The sequence below is a fragment of the Aspergillus caelatus genome (genome assembly GCF_009193585.1).
Source record: "Aspergillus caelatus strain CBS 763.97 unplaced genomic scaffold BDV27scaffold_91, whole genome shotgun sequence".
In the NCBI taxonomy this organism is placed as follows: domain Eukaryota; kingdom Fungi; phylum Ascomycota; class Eurotiomycetes; order Eurotiales; family Aspergillaceae; genus Aspergillus; species Aspergillus caelatus.
Window position 1 is genome coordinate 61,366 of NW_022475354.1, and position 22,603 is coordinate 83,968.

The window sequence follows — 22,603 nt, forward strand, 5'->3', positions numbered from 1 at the left end:
AGCGGGACGCTTCGGGATGTTGTTATTCCTCTCCGCTGTAGCCCTAGGGCTGGACCCTCAGTGCTAGGCCATGATGGGACTTATACTTAGGGCTGGGGGAGCATCTGGTTACATGACATCATCACCACAGTTAAGATCCATCTTCATTACCAGGGATCAAGTGGATTAGTTACTCTATACAGTAGCAAGTGTGCAATTCATCCAGTGTCTCTGGTTACATAGATATGATGTATTCTGATGCAATGTCTCTAGTGTTCCTGGTGAACAGCTTTCAATCATGACTATATAGCTGGGAACGGCGCCTTTGTTGCTGGGCTCATCGAGATTTTTCTTTAAAAATCAAAACACGACTTTATTTGAATAATTTTATTCCTTTGAACCTTTTTTTTACTTTTACAGAACATCCACATACAACACACAATGGCCGACTCCGACAAGCTTCGTATGGCAGCCCGCGCCGAGCAAGACCTTAACTCATATCAAATGAAGCAAGGTCTTGGACCGAAGAGCGACTCTGGTATGAAGAGCCTTGCTATTTGTATGGAATAATAGTGCTAAAGAAGTATGAAGTTCTTGAGTCCAATATCGACGAAAGGGCGGATAAGAAATTCCGTGAAGCAACGGGAATCAAAACTGGTCGAGAGGCAGGCGCAACAGGGAGCAACCGGAAACCCATCCCTGAAGATGAGGGAGGCACCCGAGACTCTCGTGGAAGGTTGGTGTTTTATCTAAACTTCTACGTGGTTTGATCAGATGCTAAGTATAATCAGGTTGGCACCAGCTGGCGAATATGAAGGCACCGGAGGCCCTGAGGATAAAGTAAAGCTCGAATCGGAACGCCGTCCGGGTGATCAAGACACACTTAACATTCAGGATCTGAAGAATAAAGGACTTTCTCGGTAAAGACCTATGATGGAAAGCCTCCGAGCACTAGGGTATAATAGTTAGCATATTTAGGTTGTGATATAATATGAGGTGGTTAATCTAGACTCTGCCCTAAGGATGAGCTAATTAGCTATCACCTAATTAAAGGAAGGGAATGGTCTTGAAGAGCCTAAGCGTTAGAACAAAAATATACAAGGAAGAATTGGATAGGCATTGACTTTAGTCTCCGGACGGTCATTTATCTCTCCCCCCTTTTGCTATTCTAGTCCGTCATTTTACTACTTCTACTTTTCATAATTCCAGTACACTGATGGACAAGGCAGAATATATACAGAGCATTTAGTATATATACAGTTCAAAGATTAGTATATTTGTATCATATGTGCGATTGCAAGTGATAATATAATCTGCTCCCGGACTACTTATAGAGTAGATCGAGAAACCGTAAGAATAACTCCGGAAGCAGACGGAGTAGTAGGTAAGGTATGTGTTCAGAGTAGAACAAGTGAGTGCCCCAAAACATTCACGGATCGCTTATGTATTGCCGCCTATATCGGGCAACCGGACTGGACTACTATGGTAGGGTGCCATTGCTGAACCATGTGGGTGTGTTCGGATATCGTTTCCCTTCTACGAATTTTGCCAGCTGTACACAAAATATAATAGGACCTGACACGCAATCTTAAGGCACCCTACCTCTAGTATATTTTAATATTACGAGTAGTAGTGGACTAAGCTCCCGCATGGCCAATGCCCCGAAAGGTTTCTGCGTAAATGCAACCATTGGACTCCGGTCAGTTGCAACGGACATACGTTCCCACTGACATTCATTGGCCGTATTGTCTCCCAGCATCCAACACAATGCTGTCAGAAGCCTAGATTATGAGCCTATTTACGAGAGGGTCCACAGAGCTGTCGAGAAAGCGCTAGGATTGAATCTCTTCTTTGAGTCTCAACGGATGGCACTGCCCCGCGTCTGTGCCTTTATGGACTGATCCCTGCTATCCCCGCATGATTAAATACGACGGTCTATAATAATCCAATGCATCCAATATTGTGGTCGGGCCTTACGCTCGGACTTTGGACAAGACACTTTCGTTCGGGCCTAACAGAATATATAAAAGTGCTCTCTTTCCCCTCTACTATAGCTTGTCTCCTTTAACCAAAATCGCACCCATCTCATACCCGCCAACATGTCGGCTACTACCGCTGATCAGCAGCCAATTGAGACTCGGCTCTTTATCTATGGCCAGGTAAATATAGTCATAATATCATGATTATAAGGATTCATACTCACTCATATCCATAGTTTCAACCAGCGACGGATGGGAAGACATTTAAGCTGATCAACCCATACACGCATGAACCAGTTGCAGACGGTCCGTTGCTGCATCCGCCACCAATTCTACAATGCGTACCTACTCATAGTAGACGCTAGCTCTCTCTTAGTTCATGAAGCAAGTGAGCAAGATGTGGACAAGGCTGTTGCAGCAGCCAAAGCTGCTTTCCCAGCTTGGAGAGACCTCAGCCCCGATGATAGAGGTGTCTACTTGCGCAAGCTGTTATATTTAATTAAGGATAATATGCCTGAATTGGCTCGCTAGGAGTCCATCTCAAAATGGGCAAGCCTGTATCACTTTACATAGAAGGCAAAGTGGCTGCAGACGCCTTTGCTTACTATGCAGAGGCCGGCTGGCATGCGCAGGGACCTAGCAGCGTGAATACCCCTGGCCTCCTCAGTCTTTCGCTTAGGAAGCCGTACGGCGTCGTTGGTGCTATCATCCCTTGGAACATGCCACTCGCACTTCTCTCGTTTAAGGTTGCCCCTGCTTTGGCTGCTGGAAACACTGCGGTGCTAAAGAGTAGCGAAAAGGCGCCCTTGACTGTAAGTTTTAGCCAGTCACGACTCCTCCAAGTATCCATTCATTCTGACATCTCTTCTGTGACAGTCAGCTTCGCCGCCAAATTGATTGCAGAAGCTGGCTTCCCACCTGGCGTCGTCAACATCATCTCCGGCTTCGGAAGCCCAGCCGGCAGTGCCATATCATCCCATATGGATGTGCGCTGCCTGAGCTTCACTGGCTCCACAGCCACGGGCCAAAAAAATTCAAATCACAGCAGCTGAGTCGAACATGAAAGTGATCCACTTGGAGCTAGGCGGCAAAACACCCGCAATCATCTTCGAAGATGCGGATATCGAAAAGGCAGCAGAAAAGACCCAGTTCAGCATCCAATTCACGAGCGAACAAACCTGCATCGCGAACTCCCGCATTTATGTGCAGGAGTCCGTTGCAGATAAATTCATAGCGGTTTTCAAGGAGAAGTTCGGCGCCGCGGCACGTATAGGCAATCCCCCCGAGCCGACGACGAACCACGGACCGCAGGCAGACAACATTCAGTATGAGCGGGTCAAGTCATACCTAGAGGTCGGGAAAAAGGACGGAAAGCTCACGATGGGAGGAGATGGCGGAAAGGGCTTCATCAAGCCGACCATCTTTGAGAACGTCCCCGGTGACTCCCAGCTTATGAAAGAGGAGGTCTTTGGACCCGTTGTGGCCATCAATACGTTCAAGACAGAGGAGGAGGCAATTGAACGGGCTAATGCCTCCGAGTTTGGTCTTTATGCCTCTGTTTTCACGAAGGATATGGATCGTGCAGTGCGACTGTCTAAGCTTCTCGAGGCAGGTACGGTTGGTGTCAACTGCACGAGTCCCACTATGGTGAAGGATATGCCAATAGGCGGATACAAGCAGAGCGGTTTGGGTCGGGAGGGTTTGCTGAGCGGCTTGGACAGCTACCTGGAGACAAAGACTGTTTTGATCAGTTCAAGTTCTTGATACGCTCACATACAGTGTACTCGAGAATTTTTTAGAGACGGTGAATAGCAAATTTTACATTTATGAATACAATCTGAAACTTGACCTTAATCACAATTCTTAGCTAAATTCTACTAGAGGCCTAAGAACGAGAGATTGGAGCGAAAAGCTCCTCTATAGTCTACATCCGGGTCGCAGAACATTGACAACTACTAAGAATGGATGTAATAAACCGAAAATACTGATAAGTATTAAGATCGAAGCAGGCTTCAATACAAAAGCTAACGATTTTCTATAGTCGGTAGTGTCACTATGCTAATTCTTTTGTGCTCACAGTAGCATCTGTGTAATTATTATAAATCTGCTTCCTCTGTGATAGAAAGCATTCAAGCACGGCCTGTTGGCGTCGTTAAAATAAGTACATATAAAGAGACATATCGCATAACATTGCCTTAGAAAAGACAAAAGAGAAGACCCATCAACATACCAGAAATGGATCCGACAGCGGGCGTACCAAAGGGAACAGCAACGTTGGGGGTAGGGGTCGATGAGGAAGAAGATCCTTTGTTGCCAGCACCCTTCTTAGTCGCGGTGACCTTGACATTGTAACCGCTCTTTAAATCGTAGGGGAAGGGGCTCGTGTAGTTGTAAGTCGCAGTGGTTCCCTTATAGGTTTCCTTGACAATGTCCAGAATTCCATGACCAGCTGAACAGTCACCACTGGTCAAGGGGTTGGGCCACACAGGCGAGAACTTGGAGTAATCGCCAGCGGACATGGGTCCGGGGTATGTCTCATTGAGACGAAGGTTTGTAGTGTCAACATCATAATTGACATAGCCAGTCTTGTTGGCCACAATTTCAAGAATATTGGCACCACAATCCCATCGGCCAAGGGATGGCAGACCCCAATTGGCCGACATGGAAGCGATGATCGAATAGTGAGTATAGAACGTATCATCTGTGGTGCCCTTTAGGTCATCAGGAATGGCACCACCCAAGAGAATGCTCATGATCTTGTTTCCCTTGGGGTAGGTCTTGTCTTCATCGAAAGTGAGAAGAAGCAGAGTGTTTTCCATGAAATAGGAGTTGTCGAGCAACTGGGAGACCCAGCTACGTTCCCACTTGGCGGCGAAGGTGATGTTGGTATCGTGTGCATCGTTGGTCATGTTGGGGGTAATGAAAGCGTACTGAGGGAGCTTCTTATCGGCGAGATCGTCCTCAAAGTTGGTAAAGTTTTTAATCTGACGCAAACGCGTGCTGTTCTTCGTGACCGAGTCAAACAGTACCAACGGGTTGTGCTTTCGCACGTAATCATTGGCATAAGTTTCCTGGTTGGAGTAGTTGTATCCCTGGAATCCAGGGTAAGGCAAATGTTCTTGGTACTCTCCCCAGGCAATATGTTTCGTGTCGAACAAGTCGGCAATGGTCGAGACGTTGGCCGGGATCTGGTTGAAATCGTCATTGTCCATGCCAAATGTGTCTCCTCCGGCGGAAGCGCAGTAGTTGGGCTCAGATGGATGGGTAGTTGCAAAGAAATTGGTGCTTCGATAGTCAGTAAAGTGTTGTGTCAATTGAGCAAGTCTCAAGAGGGAAGTCTTACAGAGTGATTCCTTGCTTGGCCAGCCATTGGTAGTTCTCATCGGCAGACGCATCCGAATAGTCCTTTGAAAATACGCGTTAGGATGTAGGGAAGATAAGACTTAGGGTACGCCACATACAATGTTCTCCAGCCAAACTTGGAAGAATCTGTCAAAGGCCAGGCCAGTCACATTGGAGACAGGAGAGTAGGGCTCTGTGGTAGCCGCAGCCTTCTCAATGTCTGACAGGGAAGGTTCACTCTCCGTGGCCGTTTGGGCATAGGCCAAAGAGGCCGCGAATAGACTTGCAAGGAAGGACTTCATCTTTGAAATTTTGTATGTGGTCTCTTCTTGTCAAGAGATCGTCCTTGTCGCCGATACAAGATGAAGAATGCAAGGAAAGATCAGCAAATGGGGCGCGACCACCTGTCTTTATAGGCAAGAGCGAGGAAAATCCTATCACATATGACCATGCGCTATGCGCACAAGGTCGGTAGGGCAGATTGCAGTGTACCACTGTGCCTAGTAGTAGTATGTTGCGCTACTGGCGGGTTGTATCCACCAAGACAGTTAGATAATTGAACGTTTAGAGCCACGAGGTCAGGGAAGCTTGTTTCATTCGACGGCTGCCATTTCGGCTAATTGAACCGCAGGCAACAGTTGAATCGCTTAGTAGCATTGTTTTGTAAATGCTAGTCTGAGATTGGGTAGCGAGATGGGACAGAAGGAAGGAAGTTAGGGCCCCTTGCAGTACATGAAGTCGTCCATGCGAGAACTTCGAGATTCCGGTCCTATGTGGGTCCCGGAATCAGGTCTGGGCGAATGCTTATCCACGCCCTCGGTGGGGCCGAAAGTCTAGAGGATTGGGAGGGCAGCACGTGCGCCATCTCCTGGTTGACAACTCTAGTACTACTTTTGTCCATTCGGAGTGGAGTCAGTAGCGAAGCACAGGATAAGACAGGAAGATAGCAGTAGCTACTGCACCTAATACCTCCAGGGCTGACTGGCCCGGCTCGGTCGGAATAGACTGAGATATAGTAGCTTTGAACTTCATTAATGCTAGTGTGGTTGCAATTTGCAAACTATCGCATGACCAGCTATAAGCTATTATAATATCCATCCATCTCGAGAAAGACGCGCGCCAATATGCGTAGTCCTTAATGGATAGAATTATCTATATAAGTTGAAGAGTTATTCAACTTGTGGTTGACAGTCACCGCCGATATGTTTAGATTACAGCCTTGGAATGCTAATATTCATGATTTTGTCGAATTTCTCTCTCTTTCTCAATCCCATACTATTACACAAGTCCATTGTATACCATGCTAATATGAGTAGCTTAAACCGCAACTGAAGCGGAAAAAGGCCTTCTCCAAGAAGATGTACCAGGCAATTGAACGCACCTTGTGATGCCGCTACTGGATATGCTTACTTGTACTCCGTACATATACAATAAAACCTGATCGGAGATTTACATAACGGCATAAATTAACACTTTTAGCGTGCATAGATTTGCTCCGACGCCGTAGTATGGGTATCGTGGGATTCTAGGTGTTCTTTGATAATCCGTCTTTTAGTGAAGCCCGAAGGCATAACTAATTGCCCTAATCCACTAGAAAGAATATATCCCAGTCAGATTCCCCATTAAAATAGTGACGTCCTTCCTGTAGCTGTTTCCATTGCGGATACAAGTTCATAGCTTTGTATGGATTCCGGATTTACTTCGGGTCTAACGATAGTTGTCTGCGAACCCGAACTCACATTAGAAGTGCACGCCGCAATGAAAAAGTTCATTGGCCTTTACTCATTACAGAAACATCCTCCAACCATGAGACATGCGTAGAAAGAAATTCCATTTTTTTTTTTTTGGAAATAGTTTTGAAAGTTCCACTCAGAATAGGCATTGATTGCTTATTCCTTTTACCATACACGGCCATCTACATCCCGTATTCTTCAGTAAATAAATTTTGTCTTCTCTTCTTCCCCATCCCCAAAAGAGGCAGAGACTAGTCACATCAGAATTGACCTCTAGCTGAACAGAGAATGACAGTTGATTTTATACTATGTAGTACACCACAACCGTGGGCGATCACGTGGTTCAATTCAACCTCGGCAGATTCAATCAGAGTCCAATCTGGGGAACCGACCGACCGCATTGGCCTCCGCGCAACACCGCCGGCCGTTTCCCGCTCAAGTTGTTGACTCCCTCGTTTACAAAACGACTTATCTCGATAAAACACCATGATTATACAATGAGCTCGACAAATTTTGCCGCTGCTCAGGAGCGCGTCCTGGAACGTCGTCGTCTCCGCGAAGCCGAAGCTCGCGCTAGATTTGCGGAACAGCAGCGGACGTCCCCGGTTAATCATCCTGCGTTCCAGAGACTTCCTTATCCTTTGAATAGATTACCTGTCTCCGGCCTCTCATTATGGAATACGATAAAAGGTCGCGAGGGTAATAGGCCTGCTTTCCGCGTTGGACAAGTCGATGCTGAACTCCTGGATGAGGAACTGTTGGGGTTACTGAAAGGGCAAGTCGGAAATGCTTTGAAGTACTTCGGGGTAGGTTGTTCTCGTCTGTCTTCAACATTATATTGTATGATGTCCACTAATATTCCGATATTGTAGCCCCAAGCCCGTGAGGATTGGTCCCACGAAATCCAATTTGCTCTACGTGCAATCTTGTTCAAGCTCTCGATTTGGGATCACGACGCATCTTATGGAGCGGCCTTACAAAATTTGAAGTACGTAGACACTCGTAGCAAGGGCCCGATTCATTCTGCTCCAACGAAGTGGCAGAAATCCTTGTATGGCCTACTCACAGTTGGTGGTCGCTACGCCTGGGAGAAATGGGAGAGCTGGTTGATCAACCAAGAAGGAGGCTATGACGAGGTGAGTGCTAGTGGCGACCCTTCAGTTATCCATTATGCTCATATTAGCAGCCATCCCGAGAAGTGCGGATGCTGGCTCGTATGACAGATCTCGTTTCCACGACACACTCGATTGCAGCTTTTATCTCTTTCCTTGTATTCCTTGTCAACGGCCGATACCGAACATTAGTCGACCGTATCCTTCACATACGCCTCACTCCTCCCTCTGCACAGGCAAGCCGCGAGGTGTCGTTCGAATATTTGAATCGACAACTTGTGTGGCACGCATTTACGGAGTTCCTTTTGTTCCTGCTGCCGCTCGTGGGAATCAGCAGATGGCGACGATGGATATCCCGAGCGTGGCGCAGAACAATGTCTAGTATCAAATCAAGTGATGGAGACTCCGAAGAAGCTGAGAAGCAAGGAGAGCTAGCATTTCTTCCCGAAAGGACCTGCGCAATATGTTACAAAGCGAGCAATCCAGAGTCCGCAACAGAAAGCGAAGTGATCGCTGCATCGGCGGCCTCTGGGGGAATCCTCGGGTCCGCCCAGACGGACATTACAAATCCTTATGAGGCAATCCCTTGTGGCTGCGTATACTGCTTCGTCTGTCTAGTGCAAAAGGTCGAGGGAGAGGAAGGAGAGGGTTGGATATGTCTCCGCTGCGGTGAGATTGTTAAGAAATGCAAACCCTGGCACGGCGATGTTCTCGAGGAGGCTCGACCTCATTCAAGCTCAGGAAAAATTGTTGGCTTTGCTGTAGACGATGGTTCTGGTGTCCATCGTGATGAGTCTGAGAAGGGGATGGATGATTCCGTTGGGAAATCGGGCCCACTGCAGGGTTCTATTTCAGATGAAGGGCTACAGCACTCTGGCCAGTGGTCTACGGTTGACCGAGAATCAGATTAGTGTGGCTGGATAACATGCTGGGCAGAAAGCGACAGGCGTCAATCATTTCATTCTCATGGACATTATACGATGAATTATTATTATTTCTAGGAGTCAGCTTTTATCGAAGATACCCAGTTGCACTGGCCCTCATCTTTTCTTGATTATCTATTTAGAACTTACTAAAAGCACTAGTAACCTTCCAGTATCCTATGTTTCCTTCGGTATATACAAATCCCTTGGACTTAAGAGGGGCTGTGATTTCTTGGCCCTAGTATGCAAATACATAAGATTCTTACTGATCTTGAATTTGATGTGCATTTGCCGAGTTGAGGATCTACTGGAGCTGCCTATTGAAACATGTGTGGACCTGCATGCAGTCAGTATACTATACACAAAGAATGTACGGAGTACTAGTAGTAAGGTCCCATCTTCGTCACCGGTAATTGGAAGTTCCCCACTTTATACCCGAGACCTTTGTCAAATCACAGCGGGCAGTTGAATTATACTCCTCAGAAACAACAACTAATAGGATCAATTCCGATTATTCAACATCCCCCGCAACGGACATATCGCCGATACTCTTTACGGAGAAACGTACCAACTCCGATTTACCGGGAGATGAGGGGCTCACTTCCACCGCACCATCGCTCTATCGTCTTTATATTTTATAAAGCTGTATTAGCCCTCTCTATCGTCGACCTAAGATATAGGGTCATTTGACTGTCCTGAAGCATCCAACGGCATTTTTCATTCGAACTATTCAGCGTTCGCCATGGATCCCTCCAAACCCGCCGTCTCATCAACCTTTGGAGAAGCGAAATATATCGAATTCCCCTGTCTTCCAGAGGGCGCAAAGCATGAGGATGGAACACCTGCGCTGAATCGCTACTCTTCAACCATCACTAGAGGCCATGACTTCCCTGGGGCTAAGGTAGGTAGTTTAACTTGGAAACTCCGCCAACCGGTGTTTGACCCTGATCGTGCTGACAGCAATTTCCATTTATAATAGGCAATGCTCTATGCTGCAGGCGTTCCCGACCAAAACGCTATGGCAAAGAGTCCTCAGGTAGGAATTGCATCCGTGTGGTGGGAAGGAAATCCGTGTAACATGCACCTGCTGGATATGGGCAAGACGGTGAAGAAGTCCGTCGAGGGTCAGGGCATGATTGGTTGGCAATATAACACCATTGGCGTTTCAGATGCCATCACCATGGGCAGTGAAGGTCAGTGACTTGGAGAACTACTTGCAAGTTCCACCGGAGACATACCTAACGGTACAACAGGCATGAGGTTTTCTCTCCAAACGCGTGAGATAATTGCGGATAGCGTCGAGACCGTAACTTGCGCTCAGTACCATGATGCCTGCATTGCCATCCCCGGATGCGACAAAAACATGCCTGGAGTGGTGATGGGTATGGCCAGGCATAACCGGCCCTCCATCATGATCTACGGCGGAACTATTCAGATTGGGTATTCCAACCTCCTACGAAAGCCAATCAACGTTTCGAGTTGCTTCGAAGCCGCTGGGGCTTATTCATATGATACTTTGCGCCAACCGGACGATGGTGGAGACACCAGCAAGACCAAGGATGAGATCATGGATGATCTTGAGAGACATGCCTGTCCCAGCGCGGGCGCTTGTGGGGGCATGTTCACTGCGAACACAATGGCCACAGCCATCGAGTCAATGGGTCTGTCTTTGCCTGGCTCCTCTTCCACCCCCGCTACATCTCCATCAAAAATGCGAGAGTGCGTCAAGGTGGCGGAAGCGATTAAAGTTTGCATGGAAAAGGATATAAGACCGCGTGATCTTTTGACTAAGCGGTCCTTCGAAAATGCCCTCGTCATGACAATGGCTCTTGGAGGAAGCACCAACGGTGTGCTCCACTTCCTTGCCATGGCTCGGACAGCTGGCGTGGAACTCACTCTGGATGATATTCAGAGGGTCAGTAACAAGATTCCATTCATTGCTGACCTTTCCCCCAGTGGAAAATACTACATGGCGGACTTGTATGATATTGGAGGCGTCCCGTCTGTTCAGAAGCTGTTGATTGCAGGGGGTTTGCTTGATGGCGATATTCCAACGGTTACCGGAAAGACTCTGGCCGAGAATGTCGCATCATTCCCATCATTGCCGGACGATCAGGTTATTATTCGTCCTTTAGACAACCCTATTAAGGCAACTGGCCACCTTCAGATTCTCCGTGGAAACCTAGCCCCCGGAGGCGCCGTGGCCAAGATCACCGGCAAGGAGGGCACTAAATTTACAGGAAAGGCACGAGTGTTTGATAAGGAGTATCAGCTTAATGATGCGCTCAACCAGGGTAAAATACCTCGAGATGAGAACCTAGTGATCATCGTCCGTTATGAGGGCCCCAAGGGCGGACCGGGTATGCCGGAGCAGCTCAAGGCCAGCGCGGCATTGATGGGAGCCAAGCTTACCAACGTGGCACTGATCACTGATGGAAGATACTCAGGGGCAAGCCATGGGTTCATCGTAGGTCACATTGTACCCGAAGCCGCGGTAGGAGGACCAATCGCTGTTGTCCGCGATGGGGACGTGGTCACAATCAATGCGGAAACCAATGAAATTAGCATGGATGTCTCGGATGAAGAAATCCAGCAACGGCTGAGAGAGTGGCAGCCTCCCACACCGCACGTTACACGGGGTGTGCTGGCCAAGTATGCCCGACTGGTTGGAGACGCTTCCCATGGCGCAATGACGGACCTTTTTTAGGATATTTTCGGTACATGGTAATAATTTATGAATAAAATTTTATACGACAGCTTTATGAGCTGGCCATGTCATCATGGTCAATAATTATGTGTCAAACGGACCCGTGCTCCGTAGGGAGGGCCGAATCCATGACAGAAATCGACTTACGGTTAAGATGCCAGGGCCAAACTGCGTGCTGAATATGGCTAAGCTGAATATAGGAAACACAACTCCTGGTTCTAACTCTTCATAGACTCATGTCCCCAAATACCTGTTTGGCCTGTATATATCGTCAACCGCAGGGGTATACACAGTACAACCTCCAATAGGAGCTGGTGGGAACGCCTGTTCCAGGGTGTCCTATATACACCGTGGACCGAATGGCAAAAAAGAATAGAGAATCAATGTAATATGTGTAACTTGACATCCGCTACAAACAGAAGAGTAGTAAGATAACAAACTCGATTCATTTTGATACTTACCCTACAGAGGATATGTCCTAGTATTTTTAGGGAGAGAGGACAGCATACTCGATAGACAGTACCTCAGGCATTCCAATGTTACATGATCGATGACGTCCCTGCTGAGTCAGTGCAGCCACGAGATGCAGGCTGACGCCATGAGTGGGCAATGGTGGATGACTCATCCTCGCCGATCCTCCACGGTGCTGCTTCCGAGCCTGTGACAGGCCGACGATGTATTTTTCGCTCCAACAAACAAGCTAGAGCTAAACATCGTCACTTCCTCAGCAAGGAGTCGCATTTATTTTGACCACTGACAAGTGACCAGGAGTTGCGACATCTCACAGGGCCGGACCCTTTTCACATTGATCCCTTCAAGGTAAGACGCTATGTTGTTTGTCGCACAAAGTACCCGCTCGTCCTGCCTTTAAACGTGGTGCGAATTCTTTGCAAGTAACCTTGGTTCTAGCTGACCATTCTTCCAATGGCCGTAGCATATATCCCACGTTTCCCCTCGTCTCCTGGAACATCCCATTATTTCGTGTGGCCTGTATCTGGGCCTACTGTCTTGTACGCCTCCTGGAATAGAGTCAACTCGTCATTGGGAGCTTCTCAGAGAATCAATAGTCGCTCCTTTCTTGGCTTTGCCTCAAACTGTGGATCTCCCAGATTTCCCCGGAGCGCCCAAAGATAGACTGAAGACCAACGTGTTGCATGCTTATCATCTATTGGTCCGATTACTCTCGGCGGGCGCACTCTAGATACAAACTAAGAACGCCGGGTCGCGGCCTCTCCCTTACCTCAAAGGGATCTTCTGAGAGATCCAATCCGTAATTTCGATTCGTCTCACCACCTGAGACGGTGAATTGCTTCGACTGACCCGCTTACTTGCCTCACTTTTGCGCTAAACCCAGGTCTACCCACCAAAGAGGTTCCGCCGTTCCATCTCGTGTATAGGTTTCGAAGTGCATTCCAGAACGCATCCCCCGTAATCGCACAAGGATCGGCCGGGTAAGCTGTTTGGTGCTAGACATTGTGGCGTGGTAAACCGTGAATGAATGAATACGTTGTCCGGAAAGGGGGAGCTGTTCAAACTGGGTCAGATCGGCATCGTTATAAGTTAAAAGACTTGTCGCAATGGGGCCAACTGATTCGCCAACGCTCCCTACGACTTCCCGTCTAGTCGTTTCGGATATCAGTGCTGTCATACGCTTCTGGGACTCTATCTACTCTATTTTCACCAACCCAAGTGCTTTGCTTTCTTTCATTCCCCTTTCCCAAAACCTCGATCGTGATGGACTATTGAGTTCACCGAAAGCCTTATTGCTGAGTACCTGCTTTATCGTCATGGCCGGTTGTGGGTTCTTATCCGTCATTCTGAGGCGCAAGAGCTCTGGACGGACTTCGGGGAACAAGCGTTGTCGCCGGGCAGCTCGTCGAAATGCCTCCAAACCGTCTTCTGGAACTTTTACCTCGTCCGAAGACGAAGGTTATGATAGCAGTGGATCGTTGCGACATGGCACAGACAGCGCCTTCTCTACAGAGAAGACGGAGCCTCAACGCCGTGAGCAGCCAGACGATGGTCTGCACACCCCTAACCCTACCCTGCTGCCAATTATTGCTGACGGCCAAGTAGCGCAAACCACAGATCCGGGCCTACTCAAAAAACATTCAACATATATCTCCTACACTACATCCGTCGCAACATATCCGTCCATAAGAACATTTTACAAGCCGCATCCACAGAAGGACAAGTTGCCGATAAAACCATCTCCAATCCCATTGCTAGTCTTTGTACATGGCTTGGGTGGATCACTAGCCCAATTCAATCATCTGCTGACGAGCTTGTCCAACGTCGGGCCGTGCTTCGGAATAGATCTGCCCGGCTGCGGATTGTCGAGGTTCGAGCCTGCTTCTTGGAACGCATATAAGGTCGAAGCGCTCGCAGAACTGCTTGCGACTGCTATTGAAGAGCATCGTGATAAAGATGCCGGCCAGGGGGTGGTCTTGATCGCTCACAGTTTGGGCTGTTCCCTTTCAGCGATGTTGACGTCCGCGACCTCTCCTGTAGGGCCCAACTTGAAAAAGCATATTCTCGGACTCATCGCTATCTGTCCCCGCGCGTCGCCCCCATCTTCCAAAGAAATTACGTCTTTCCGCCGCCTCCTCCACATTCCGGGTCCGATCTTTGACCTTTGGCGATACTGGGATCGACGAGGCGGTCTGAAGAGCGCCAGTGTCAATCGTCTCGTCGGCGCAGATGCTGATCCCGATACAAGAGAACTCCAAGTACGGTACAACAAACAGAGCAAGACACCTGTGTGGAGACGCATGGCTTGGGGTACTCTTCCCACATATGACGGTGTCGATGAAACCCCTGTAGGAGGGATTCCAGGGGAGACGATCTGGGCAGGAGTACAGACGCCAACCTTGCTTGTAGCTGGCGAGTCTGACACAGTAACGAAGCCTGCGGAATTGCAAAAAATTGTCAAATTCTTCGGGGGCAAAGACTCAAAAATCGAAGAAAGCAGCAACGGTAGTAACATCATTCCGGATGCTTCCAAAGTCAATGACCAAGCTTCAGCCCCCTACAGCCGCTTAGCGCACGACGCAGAGTTTGGTGTTGAGCCTCAAGTGAATGAGAAGGAGATAGAGAATACTTCAGAGAAGCCACTTCAAGCTAGACGCTCTGTCAAAACAGTTATCCTCCCAGCTCCGGCTTCTCACGCTCTTCTTTACGATCGTGCGACATATCGCACTTTAGCTGGAATCATCCAAGACTTCCTTCAACAGCATGTTGATAATCGGCTGAGTCTCGGATGGCAGTTGCAATATCTTAATACGTCGGGCAAATGGGACGTGAAGAACCTAGCCAAGTGGAAAAAAGTCACACCTGTTTCAGAACGCATCTCTGAAACATTCGTCGCGCTGAAAATGTTGCGCGAGGTTGACGAGGAGCATAATCCTGTACTATTCTCACAAGCATATAGTGGCCGGATCTATGCAGTTATCGATATTAGCTACGAAAACCCGGTGTACAATCCAGCCTCTCTGGAAAAGGGAGGCATCCATTACCACAAGCACCCTACCGTGTCAAAGATCCCACCAACACCAGATGAGACACGAGATTTTATTGCCTTGGTCGATAGACTTCAGAACGAGATTACAGAGAAGGTGGTGAAGTCTGGCGGTTGCCAGACTCCACGCCCGGTAGTTGGGGTTCACTGTCATTACGGATACAATCGAACCGGTTTCTTGATTGTCAGCTACCTGATTGAACGTTGTGGGTACACCGTCCAGGAAGCAATTGACGAATTTGAAAGACGCCGTCCACCAGGCATCCGTCATGGACATTTTATTGATACATTGTTCGTGCGATATTGTGTTGGGCTTAAGAGAGCGCCGACTCTGTAGAAAGACAGATGGGATTTGGTGTCCTCGTCCTTCTGCTTGTTGCGTTTGCTCTTGTCATTCTTCTCTTCTTCTATTAGTATCCTCTTTGCGTTTCGTTTTCGGGACTATGTGGCGTTCGGCTTGGGATCATGGCTTGGGATGGTGTAATGATGAGTTATGACAATTAGTACCTCTTTGATAGACTGTACAGTAGCCAGTGATAAATAACAAATCTAATTCTTGTCTACTATGGTTATGTCCTTATTACTGTGCGAATGTCCTTAAAAGGTCGCTACGTATCAAATGGTGCACTTGGAAGGAACACTAGCTCCCCCCATCTTTTCCTGCACGATCAAACTAACTTCCTAGTAGTTTAAGGCTAACTCCCGGGCTAGTCGGATACTAGGTAAGTTTAACCATTCCCGTTTAAGGCCGTTCGGAGCCGTCATTTGTATTTCGACTGTGGTACCTGAGGCAGAAATGTTTAGGGTTACGCTAGTCCATATACGGACCGACATAGCTTAGTCACCCACAAACCCACAACGAGAAACCGCGTGATTGTCCGTCCGAAATTTCGAGGTTTGATCTGACCGACCGACTCTCCAACGACGACAACGACCCATCCTCTCACCTCGTCCCCTTTTCAGTACACCTTCGATTCCCGCTCGAGGTTCAAAGTCGCAAAAATGGGTGGTGTCACCGTTCGCGATGTGGACGTAAGTTGTCCTGTCCCCCCTGCACCTATACCTATATGCTCCTGAAGTCGATATGGCACCGGTATCTGGAAGAGGGGGAAACGGACGAGGGACCAACATTGCAGGGCAGGGAGTGAGGAGCAGAAATCTTGGGATGTTCTGGACGTGCTGGATTATTGTGGGCACTGGTTTACGTGGACGACATCGATATGCCTCAATCGGATCGCGAAGCATCGATTGATGGGATCTGCGACTGGGATGCATAGGATATACAACACCGCGATGGACGCATCGAAATGCGATTATCAGATACCGGAATTTTGCCAGAGGATCTTCAGGAACCTAAATTGCAAGGCCGGGTCAATCAAAAGACGTATACTGACGAATTTTTGGATTACAGGCGCAGAAGTTCATCTCTGCTTACTCTGCGTTCTTGAAGCGTCAGGGAAAGCTCCCCATCCCTGGTGCGTAATCTCCCCAACTGAACTTGTCTTATTATCGATCGGAAACTGATAGTTTGTGCAGGATGGGTTGATACTGTCAAGACCTCTTGCTCCAACGAGCTCCCTCCCCAGAACGCTGACTGGTACGACTGAACCAACAATGTCGTTCTTTGCGCTGCCGACACATCTGACAATTACTAGGTACTACATCCGTGCCGCTGCCGTCGCTCGTCACATCTACCTCCGCAAGACCGTTGGTGTTGGCCGCCTCCGCAAGGTCCACGGCTCCGTCAAGAACCGTGGCTCCCGCCCCAACCACCACGTCGATGCCTCCGGCTCCGTCGACCGCAAGGTCATCCAGTCCCTTGAGAAGATCGGTGTCCTCGAGTACGACGAGGACAAGGGTGGCCGTCGCATTACCCAGTCCGGCCAGCGTGATCTTGACCGTATCGCCAAGACCACCGTTGACGAGGAAGAGGAGGACGACGAGTAAATTAGCCTCGGATTAAAATAATGAAAAAGTCCTGATGTGTTCCACGTTGCCTCTTTTTTCCTTACTTTTTCCCTCTGGATTCTAAACTTCCGGGAGAAAAATCGGGTGAAAAACGGTCGAGTACGCTTCGTCGGCATGGATCGAGTGGGATTGATGGCTATGGACTCAGGGAGAGGAATGAAGTTTCTTTATTGTTGCATATTACAATGTTCAATTTCCTGATGACTCGGGGGCCTACTACGGAGAATTCACCAACCTTGACTACCCAAAGACATCCATCTCTCTCCTTTCTATGTCTAATCGACATATCGCCTCGCCCTGATCCGACCGCCGACGGCATCTCCTGTCTCTCCCCAGGCCTGAAATATAGAGCACGTATGATATCAACATGACAGATTCAAGCCTTGCATACGGGAGTGTAAGTTAAAACCGTAGAATGTATGTACAATTGTATCAATCAAGCCTCCTCTATCTTATATCTACACATTATTTCTTCCCCGACTGCGCCGTAGGATCCTACAGTACCCAAAACGTCAGTCCCCTGAACCGCAAAAACTCAAGACCAAAACAAAAATAGTAGATAAGAACTCACCAAATAAACCTGATAAAACCGCATCTTCAACTCCTTCTCATGAAAAACCACCCGTCCAGCCCACGGCACCTCAACCTCATTCTCCGGATCCGCCTTGAGCACATACCTAACCGTCCCATAGAGCATCAACTCCCGCTCACCGCCGAAATAAACCTTCTTCGGGAAATGCTTCCTGGACTTCACATGCGTCCAGAGACCATGTCGGAGATTGAGGATTTCTTTTTTCACGGAAATACATATACGTCAGCTCAATGCACCCATCAGAACTTCACCCCATCTCCGTCCATTCTAGATTCACATAGACAAGGACTTGTCGGGATCAAGACGGAAACAAAAGGAAAGAAAAGAGTAAGTGAGGAAAACGAAGGAGAGAGACTAACCTTTCTCCCCATTCGCGACCTTCGAACCCATGATTAGCGTTGCATCGGGGGTAAAACTCTCGACATATTTCTCGTGGAGGGATTCAGTGTCGCTCGTTGCGTAGAACGAATCCATGAAGGTTATCATGGAGTCGCCGTTGGGTGGGGTGAGGGTTGGGTTGGAGGTGAGGTTGTAGGACATTTTGGTTGACTGCTCTTTCTTCTCTTTTCTTGTTTGGTGGGTGGTTAGTTAGAGGGTATTGGGGTGTAACGTTATTGGGAATGGGGGAGTTTATCTAGATCGTTTTTATTGCGCTACGAGACGAGGGGTATATACTGTATGCTTTATTTGGTGATGTCAGTTTCGCTGGGGAGGTGTTTCGGGCCGATGGGTTTGGGGTTTTCCGATTGATATCCGATGGGGTTTTTATAATCTCCCTCCTTTTTTTTTTTTTTTTTTTTTAGGGTCGGGGGCTGTGGTTTTGGGTTTGCGGTTTGGGCTTTGGAGGTGTGGTTCGGGTGTAACTACTTTTATTATTAGTTTATTTGTACTCTCGCTTAGAGATGATGGAGCATAGTGATGGTGTTGTGGTATTCATGATTTATACAGTTGTATATACAGTCTGGAACAATTAAGCCTTCTTGTGATCTTCTTCGACCTCTCTGAAATCCTCCCAGCTGGCCCGGTCGGTTCCGTTGGGCCGGGAAGCCCTCTCAAATTTGTTCTCGACACCATCAATTTCACAGATTGGTCGGACAACCTCAATATCCGCGCTGTAAGCCTTGGAGTACCATTTCTCTGTGAGCGCCTCTTGTCCCGAGGCACTATCGGCGGCCACATAGAGATGAGGGAACCGGGCCTGCATGATCTTCAGAACAGTCGAAGAGATGCGATCCACGCTGTCACAGTGTCTCAGTTTGAAGAATTCTGGGGGCTGCGCAGCTCGCATTTTCTCCTGTACCTCCTCGGAGTATTTTCCTACAGCGAAGAGCAGTAGATCGTAGTGCATCAGGGACGCTTTCCCATGGTAGGAGCCGCCAGTTTTCGCTCTGTGATAGAGTCCAGTCAATGCTGCAATGGCACCCATGCAACCAGTGCCATAGTCTGAAATAGGGAAGGGGGGAACCACGGGGTTCGAGAGTCCCATGAATTGTCCTTGTGCCCAGGCAACACCGGTCACCTGCAGTCTATGTAAGCATTTCCACATTTATCTATGATTCTGAGTTTACTTACGCAGTCCGCAATCTGTTGCCAGCCTGCGCGGCCGGCCCATTCTCCCTCATACCCGAAGCAATTCTCGTTCACGTACACGATTCCCTTTCCGCGTTTCTCTGCCAGTGAGGAGAGAGCTTCAGGGCCATAGCCCAGTTTTTCAATGGCCCCTGGGCGGTATCCGTCCACAACCACATCTGCATCAGCCAAAAGCTCTTCAAACTGGCGCCGTCCTTCTTCCGCTTTCAGGTCCAAATCCGCAGCGTGCTTGCCCATGTTACCATCCACTTGGAAGAATGGCACATCAGAGAGGCTCGGACTGGTGATCTTCAAAACATCTGCTCCGTACTCGGTCAAGATGCGTGCAACAGTGGGGCCGGCAATGATGCGGCAGAGCTCCAAGACTTTAATTCCTTCAAGAATCTTCTTGCTCCCCGGGCGACTGGTGGGAAAGGGTGTGGGCGGCAGGTCACCCTTAAGGCGGGACACCTTCCATGGGGGTTGTTGGACGTTAAGTTCACCCTAATCAGGCACATGGTCAGTTTCAGTGGTGCATAAAAAGCAATATGACAGACAGTGCCACATACGTGAGGGGTTTTGATAAAGTCTTCGTATTTAAATGCTGTCACACCAGCTTGCTTTCTCTCCTTATTCATCTCTTCTAACTCTGCGGCTGTGTATTTCTGCACGTGGCTCTCAATGACTTTGATAATCTCTTCGTAGTCCATCAGATCCGGACGGTGACCATCCAATCCAATCATATTCAGCGTCGTCGTGGCCTCGAGGGAGCCATGGATATGGAAGTATTCACCCTCGTTCTTAGTTTTGTACAGATTTGCAGACATCCGACGGTAACCATTAGACTGTGCCGCAAGCAAATCGGTATCTAAGCTAGTCAGCTAACAATTCTACAGAGAGATAGAGCTTCCCACCTTTCAACCTCTTTTTGACCTCCGGGTCCAGCTTAGACAGTCCGTCCACTTTTGCCATGTATGCCTGGCAACCAAAAGCTGTAGCTCGCTCAAGGTTAACCTTCACAACGCGCTTTTGAGATCCATAGCGCAGGTTCGCAATTGCGGCTGCCACGGATCCTTCGACACCTTTCAAGGCAGCCAGAGTTTCTGTCTCTTTGAAAGGAATGGGATAGTAAACCTCATCATGAGAAGAGTCGAAAGATACCGCATTCTTGCTTTCCACTACCTCCGAAGGAAGATTGAGACGCTCGGATTGATCACAGAGGTAGGAAAAGATACGCCCCGTCTCACGGACAGGTGAATACACACTCCCCATGTCTGGTTTGCCGATGGTTCACGTGAAGGCGTTCGCAAAAGGATATCTACACGGGATAAAAAAGGATGGATATAGAGAGGACTTTGTTTGCAAAGAGTTATGATCAATTCACGACAAGAGGTGTGGAGAAAGCTATATAAGTGACTGAGCTCTATATTTTTCTTCGGAAGATAGAAGGGTACTTCAACGGTTATGGTGTTCTCCGGGTCAACTCCGAGGAAGCGTCCGATGTCTGTATGTGTGGCGGATCGGCACCTGTAGGAGGTGTAGTGGGCCTCTTTGCCAATTGATGGCAAATAATAATAAGAAGGACTTAGAGGTCATTGTGTAAATCAAGACCAACCCCGCAAAGAAGGTTGTTATCCGACAGATGCGGCGGGTCTGGCGCATTTCCTTTCGGATGTGAGGCGATAAGATCGGATGCCGATAGGATAAGTTAGTGGTGCTGAGGTAAGCGTCAGGCACTTCAGGTATTTCAGGCACAAATCACTGTATGCCTGCATACTCTCGACAACCACTGTGTGCAAACAAGAGGCTGCGATTGCTCAGATGTTGAGACTTTTTTAAAACCCGAAGTTCATAATCCTGTAATCCAGCGGGCATAGTAGTAGAATCTTAACTTATGCTTGATAATAGTGAAAACTCAAGTACGGCTTGTGTAGATTTCATCAAATGAATGGAAGTGATTGTAGACACTATTTTCGCGATGCCAGATTTCTATCTCCAAGTGATAGTCTAACAGAAAATACTAGTGGTTCAAGAATCTTGGCTTAGATGATTCAAGAATGTGTCTCATCGGAAGCTGTGCGATATCTGCAAGGGACAAAAAGTCATAGACAGGAATGTGTTAATCTCCATACTTCCGGTCTGTCGGAGATATATATCTGTAACGAAACAGTGAAAGGCTCGTATCGCAGGGATACTGGCATAGAGCCCAAGGTATTGAGCAGAAAACACAATTTCCAACTCTACCCACGGAGTAGGGAAGGCTTACTTCCTCGTACGCCTTTTCAATTATGCAAGGAGACAACCATTAGCCGACAACTAGTAATACACAAGTCAAGAATAGGTATTATTCAATCAGATGCTTTCAACCATTCTGCAATGTCTCCTTAGGCTCCGTCCATCCGATTGCGAAGAAGACAGGATATATAATGTGCTAGTAATACAAGCCTTACCCTGGGCTCATATGAGCGCGCAGCATGCTCTTGAAAGAAAATTGTGGCACCGCTGAAGATATCTGCAAAACGATGGTCAGCCTTACGCCACCAAGGCAAAGGCTAGTATTCGATGCTCACCTTGGGTAGAGAAACATCAGACTGGAGTACAAAGAATGTTTACTCTCCTTGTCCTCAATCCACGTAAATTTCCGAGACTGGCATCGTATCGATCTTTCTATATGTACTATAGATAATGGGCTTTCAACGCCTTACTCCCCTAGTTGATGTTCCCAAGAAGTTATATACATAACGAGCAGATCACTAAGCATTTGAAGCCACCCGCCTTGATCAATTGACTAAGGTCTTGGGGTGTTCAATATTTTGCCGTCCACCGAGAGTCTCTGATTCTCCGATGAAACGGAAATGTCTCGGACACAAAGAGAATAACGCGGGCTGGATTTCGACTGAAACCTGTTGCGTAAATTCACTTGGCGCCCAGTGTACTCCATGTATTTATTTAATGGCTAGTTTTGCTGCCCTAGGTTCTATCCGTGACCCTCGTCTGGTTCCGGGCTCCGAGGGTTTACCACCTGGTCCAACAATAATCGGGCCATGATTCCTAGAGGGACTTTTGATTTAGATGAACACACTGTAGGAAACATTTACCCCTGAGGGTTAAAATCGCTGCAGGGTACAATGGTCTAGCCACTGTGCCTGATTGTTAACAAATCAGGGAATAGTAAATTAGCC

The 22,603-nt window shown here is 48.0% G+C and overlaps 9 protein-coding genes across 9 annotated transcripts; 6 read left to right on the plus strand and 3 right to left on the minus strand.

Annotated features, from left to right (window-relative positions):
- The first annotated feature begins 369 nt into the window (after positions 1-369).
- On the plus strand, positions 370-1,098 carry BDV27DRAFT_128542 (uncharacterized protein). Its single transcript, XM_032066999.1, has 3 exons — positions 370-517; positions 571-715; positions 771-1,098. Exons 1-3 carry the CDS (start codon positions 421-423, stop codon positions 901-903), a joined length of 375 nt encoding a protein of 124 aa, XP_031927447.1. The 5' UTR covers positions 370-420; the 3' UTR covers positions 904-1,098.
- Positions 1,099-2,078: 980 nt separating this feature from the next.
- On the plus strand, positions 2,079-3,722 carry BDV27DRAFT_145352 (Aldehyde/histidinol dehydrogenase; the record flags this gene model as incomplete). Its single annotated transcript, XM_032070398.1, has 6 exons — positions 2,079-2,138; positions 2,195-2,264; positions 2,335-2,427; positions 2,490-2,774; positions 2,835-2,944; positions 2,976-3,722. The coding sequence occupies 6 exons, from the start codon at positions 2,079-2,081 to the stop codon at positions 3,720-3,722; spliced, it is 1,365 nt and encodes a 454-aa protein (XP_031927448.1).
- A 352-nt stretch (positions 3,723-4,074) lies between these two features.
- Positions 4,075-6,080, minus strand: BDV27DRAFT_115257 (acid phosphatase PHOa). Its single transcript, XM_032064638.1, has 3 exons — positions 5,420-6,080; positions 5,302-5,363; positions 4,075-5,243 (listed from the first exon to the last, which is right to left on the minus strand). Exons 1-3 carry the CDS (start codon positions 5,600-5,602, stop codon positions 4,154-4,156), a joined length of 1,335 nt encoding a protein of 444 aa, XP_031927449.1. The 5' UTR covers positions 5,603-6,080; the 3' UTR covers positions 4,075-4,153.
- A 1,375-nt stretch (positions 6,081-7,455) lies between these two features.
- Positions 7,456-9,188, plus strand: BDV27DRAFT_115259 (pex2/pex10/pex12 family protein). The gene is made up of 3 exons (XM_032064639.1): positions 7,456-7,839; positions 7,906-8,169; positions 8,220-9,188. The coding sequence occupies exons 1-3, from the start codon at positions 7,531-7,533 to the stop codon at positions 9,054-9,056; spliced, it is 1,410 nt and encodes a 469-aa protein (XP_031927450.1). The 5' UTR covers positions 7,456-7,530; the 3' UTR covers positions 9,057-9,188.
- A 472-nt stretch (positions 9,189-9,660) lies between these two features.
- Positions 9,661-12,213, plus strand: ilv3B (putative mitochondrial dihydroxy acid dehydratase). The gene is made up of 4 exons (XM_032067000.1): positions 9,661-9,969; positions 10,048-10,261; positions 10,322-11,834; positions 11,923-12,213. Exons 1-3 carry the CDS (start codon positions 9,811-9,813, stop codon positions 11,773-11,775), a joined length of 1,827 nt encoding a protein of 608 aa, XP_031927451.1. The 5' UTR covers positions 9,661-9,810; the 3' UTR covers positions 11,776-11,834; positions 11,923-12,213.
- Positions 12,214-13,562: 1,349 nt separating this feature from the next.
- Positions 13,563-15,629, plus strand: BDV27DRAFT_145356 (RNA 5'-triphosphatase domain-containing protein; the record flags this gene model as incomplete). Its single annotated transcript, XM_032070399.1, has 2 exons — positions 13,563-13,779; positions 13,852-15,629. 2 exons carry the CDS (start codon positions 13,563-13,565, stop codon positions 15,627-15,629), a joined length of 1,995 nt encoding a protein of 664 aa, XP_031927452.1.
- Positions 15,630-16,187: 558 nt separating this feature from the next.
- Positions 16,188-17,656, plus strand: BDV27DRAFT_128554 (40S ribosomal protein eS19). The gene is made up of 4 exons (XM_032067001.1): positions 16,188-16,324; positions 16,704-16,767; positions 16,829-16,889; positions 16,948-17,656. Exons 1-4 carry the CDS (start codon positions 16,295-16,297, stop codon positions 17,237-17,239), a joined length of 447 nt encoding a protein of 148 aa, XP_031927453.1. The 5' UTR covers positions 16,188-16,294; the 3' UTR covers positions 17,240-17,656.
- Positions 17,657-17,670: 14 nt separating this feature from the next.
- Positions 17,671-18,587, minus strand: BDV27DRAFT_128555 (uncharacterized protein). The gene is made up of 3 exons (XM_032067002.1): positions 18,212-18,587; positions 17,832-18,049; positions 17,671-17,755 (listed from the first exon to the last, which is right to left on the minus strand). Exons 1-3 carry the CDS (start codon positions 18,390-18,392, stop codon positions 17,726-17,728), a joined length of 429 nt encoding a protein of 142 aa, XP_031927454.1. The 5' UTR covers positions 18,393-18,587; the 3' UTR covers positions 17,671-17,725.
- A 205-nt stretch (positions 18,588-18,792) lies between these two features.
- On the minus strand, positions 18,793-21,169 carry BDV27DRAFT_115294 (CAIB/BAIF family enzyme). Its single transcript, XM_032064640.1, has 4 exons — positions 20,336-21,169; positions 19,991-20,289; positions 19,425-19,925; positions 18,793-19,371 (listed from the first exon to the last, which is right to left on the minus strand). The coding sequence occupies exons 1-4, from the start codon at positions 20,691-20,693 to the stop codon at positions 18,823-18,825; spliced, it is 1,707 nt and encodes a 568-aa protein (XP_031927455.1). The 5' UTR covers positions 20,694-21,169; the 3' UTR covers positions 18,793-18,822.
- Between the last annotated feature and the right edge of the window lie 1,434 nt (positions 21,170-22,603).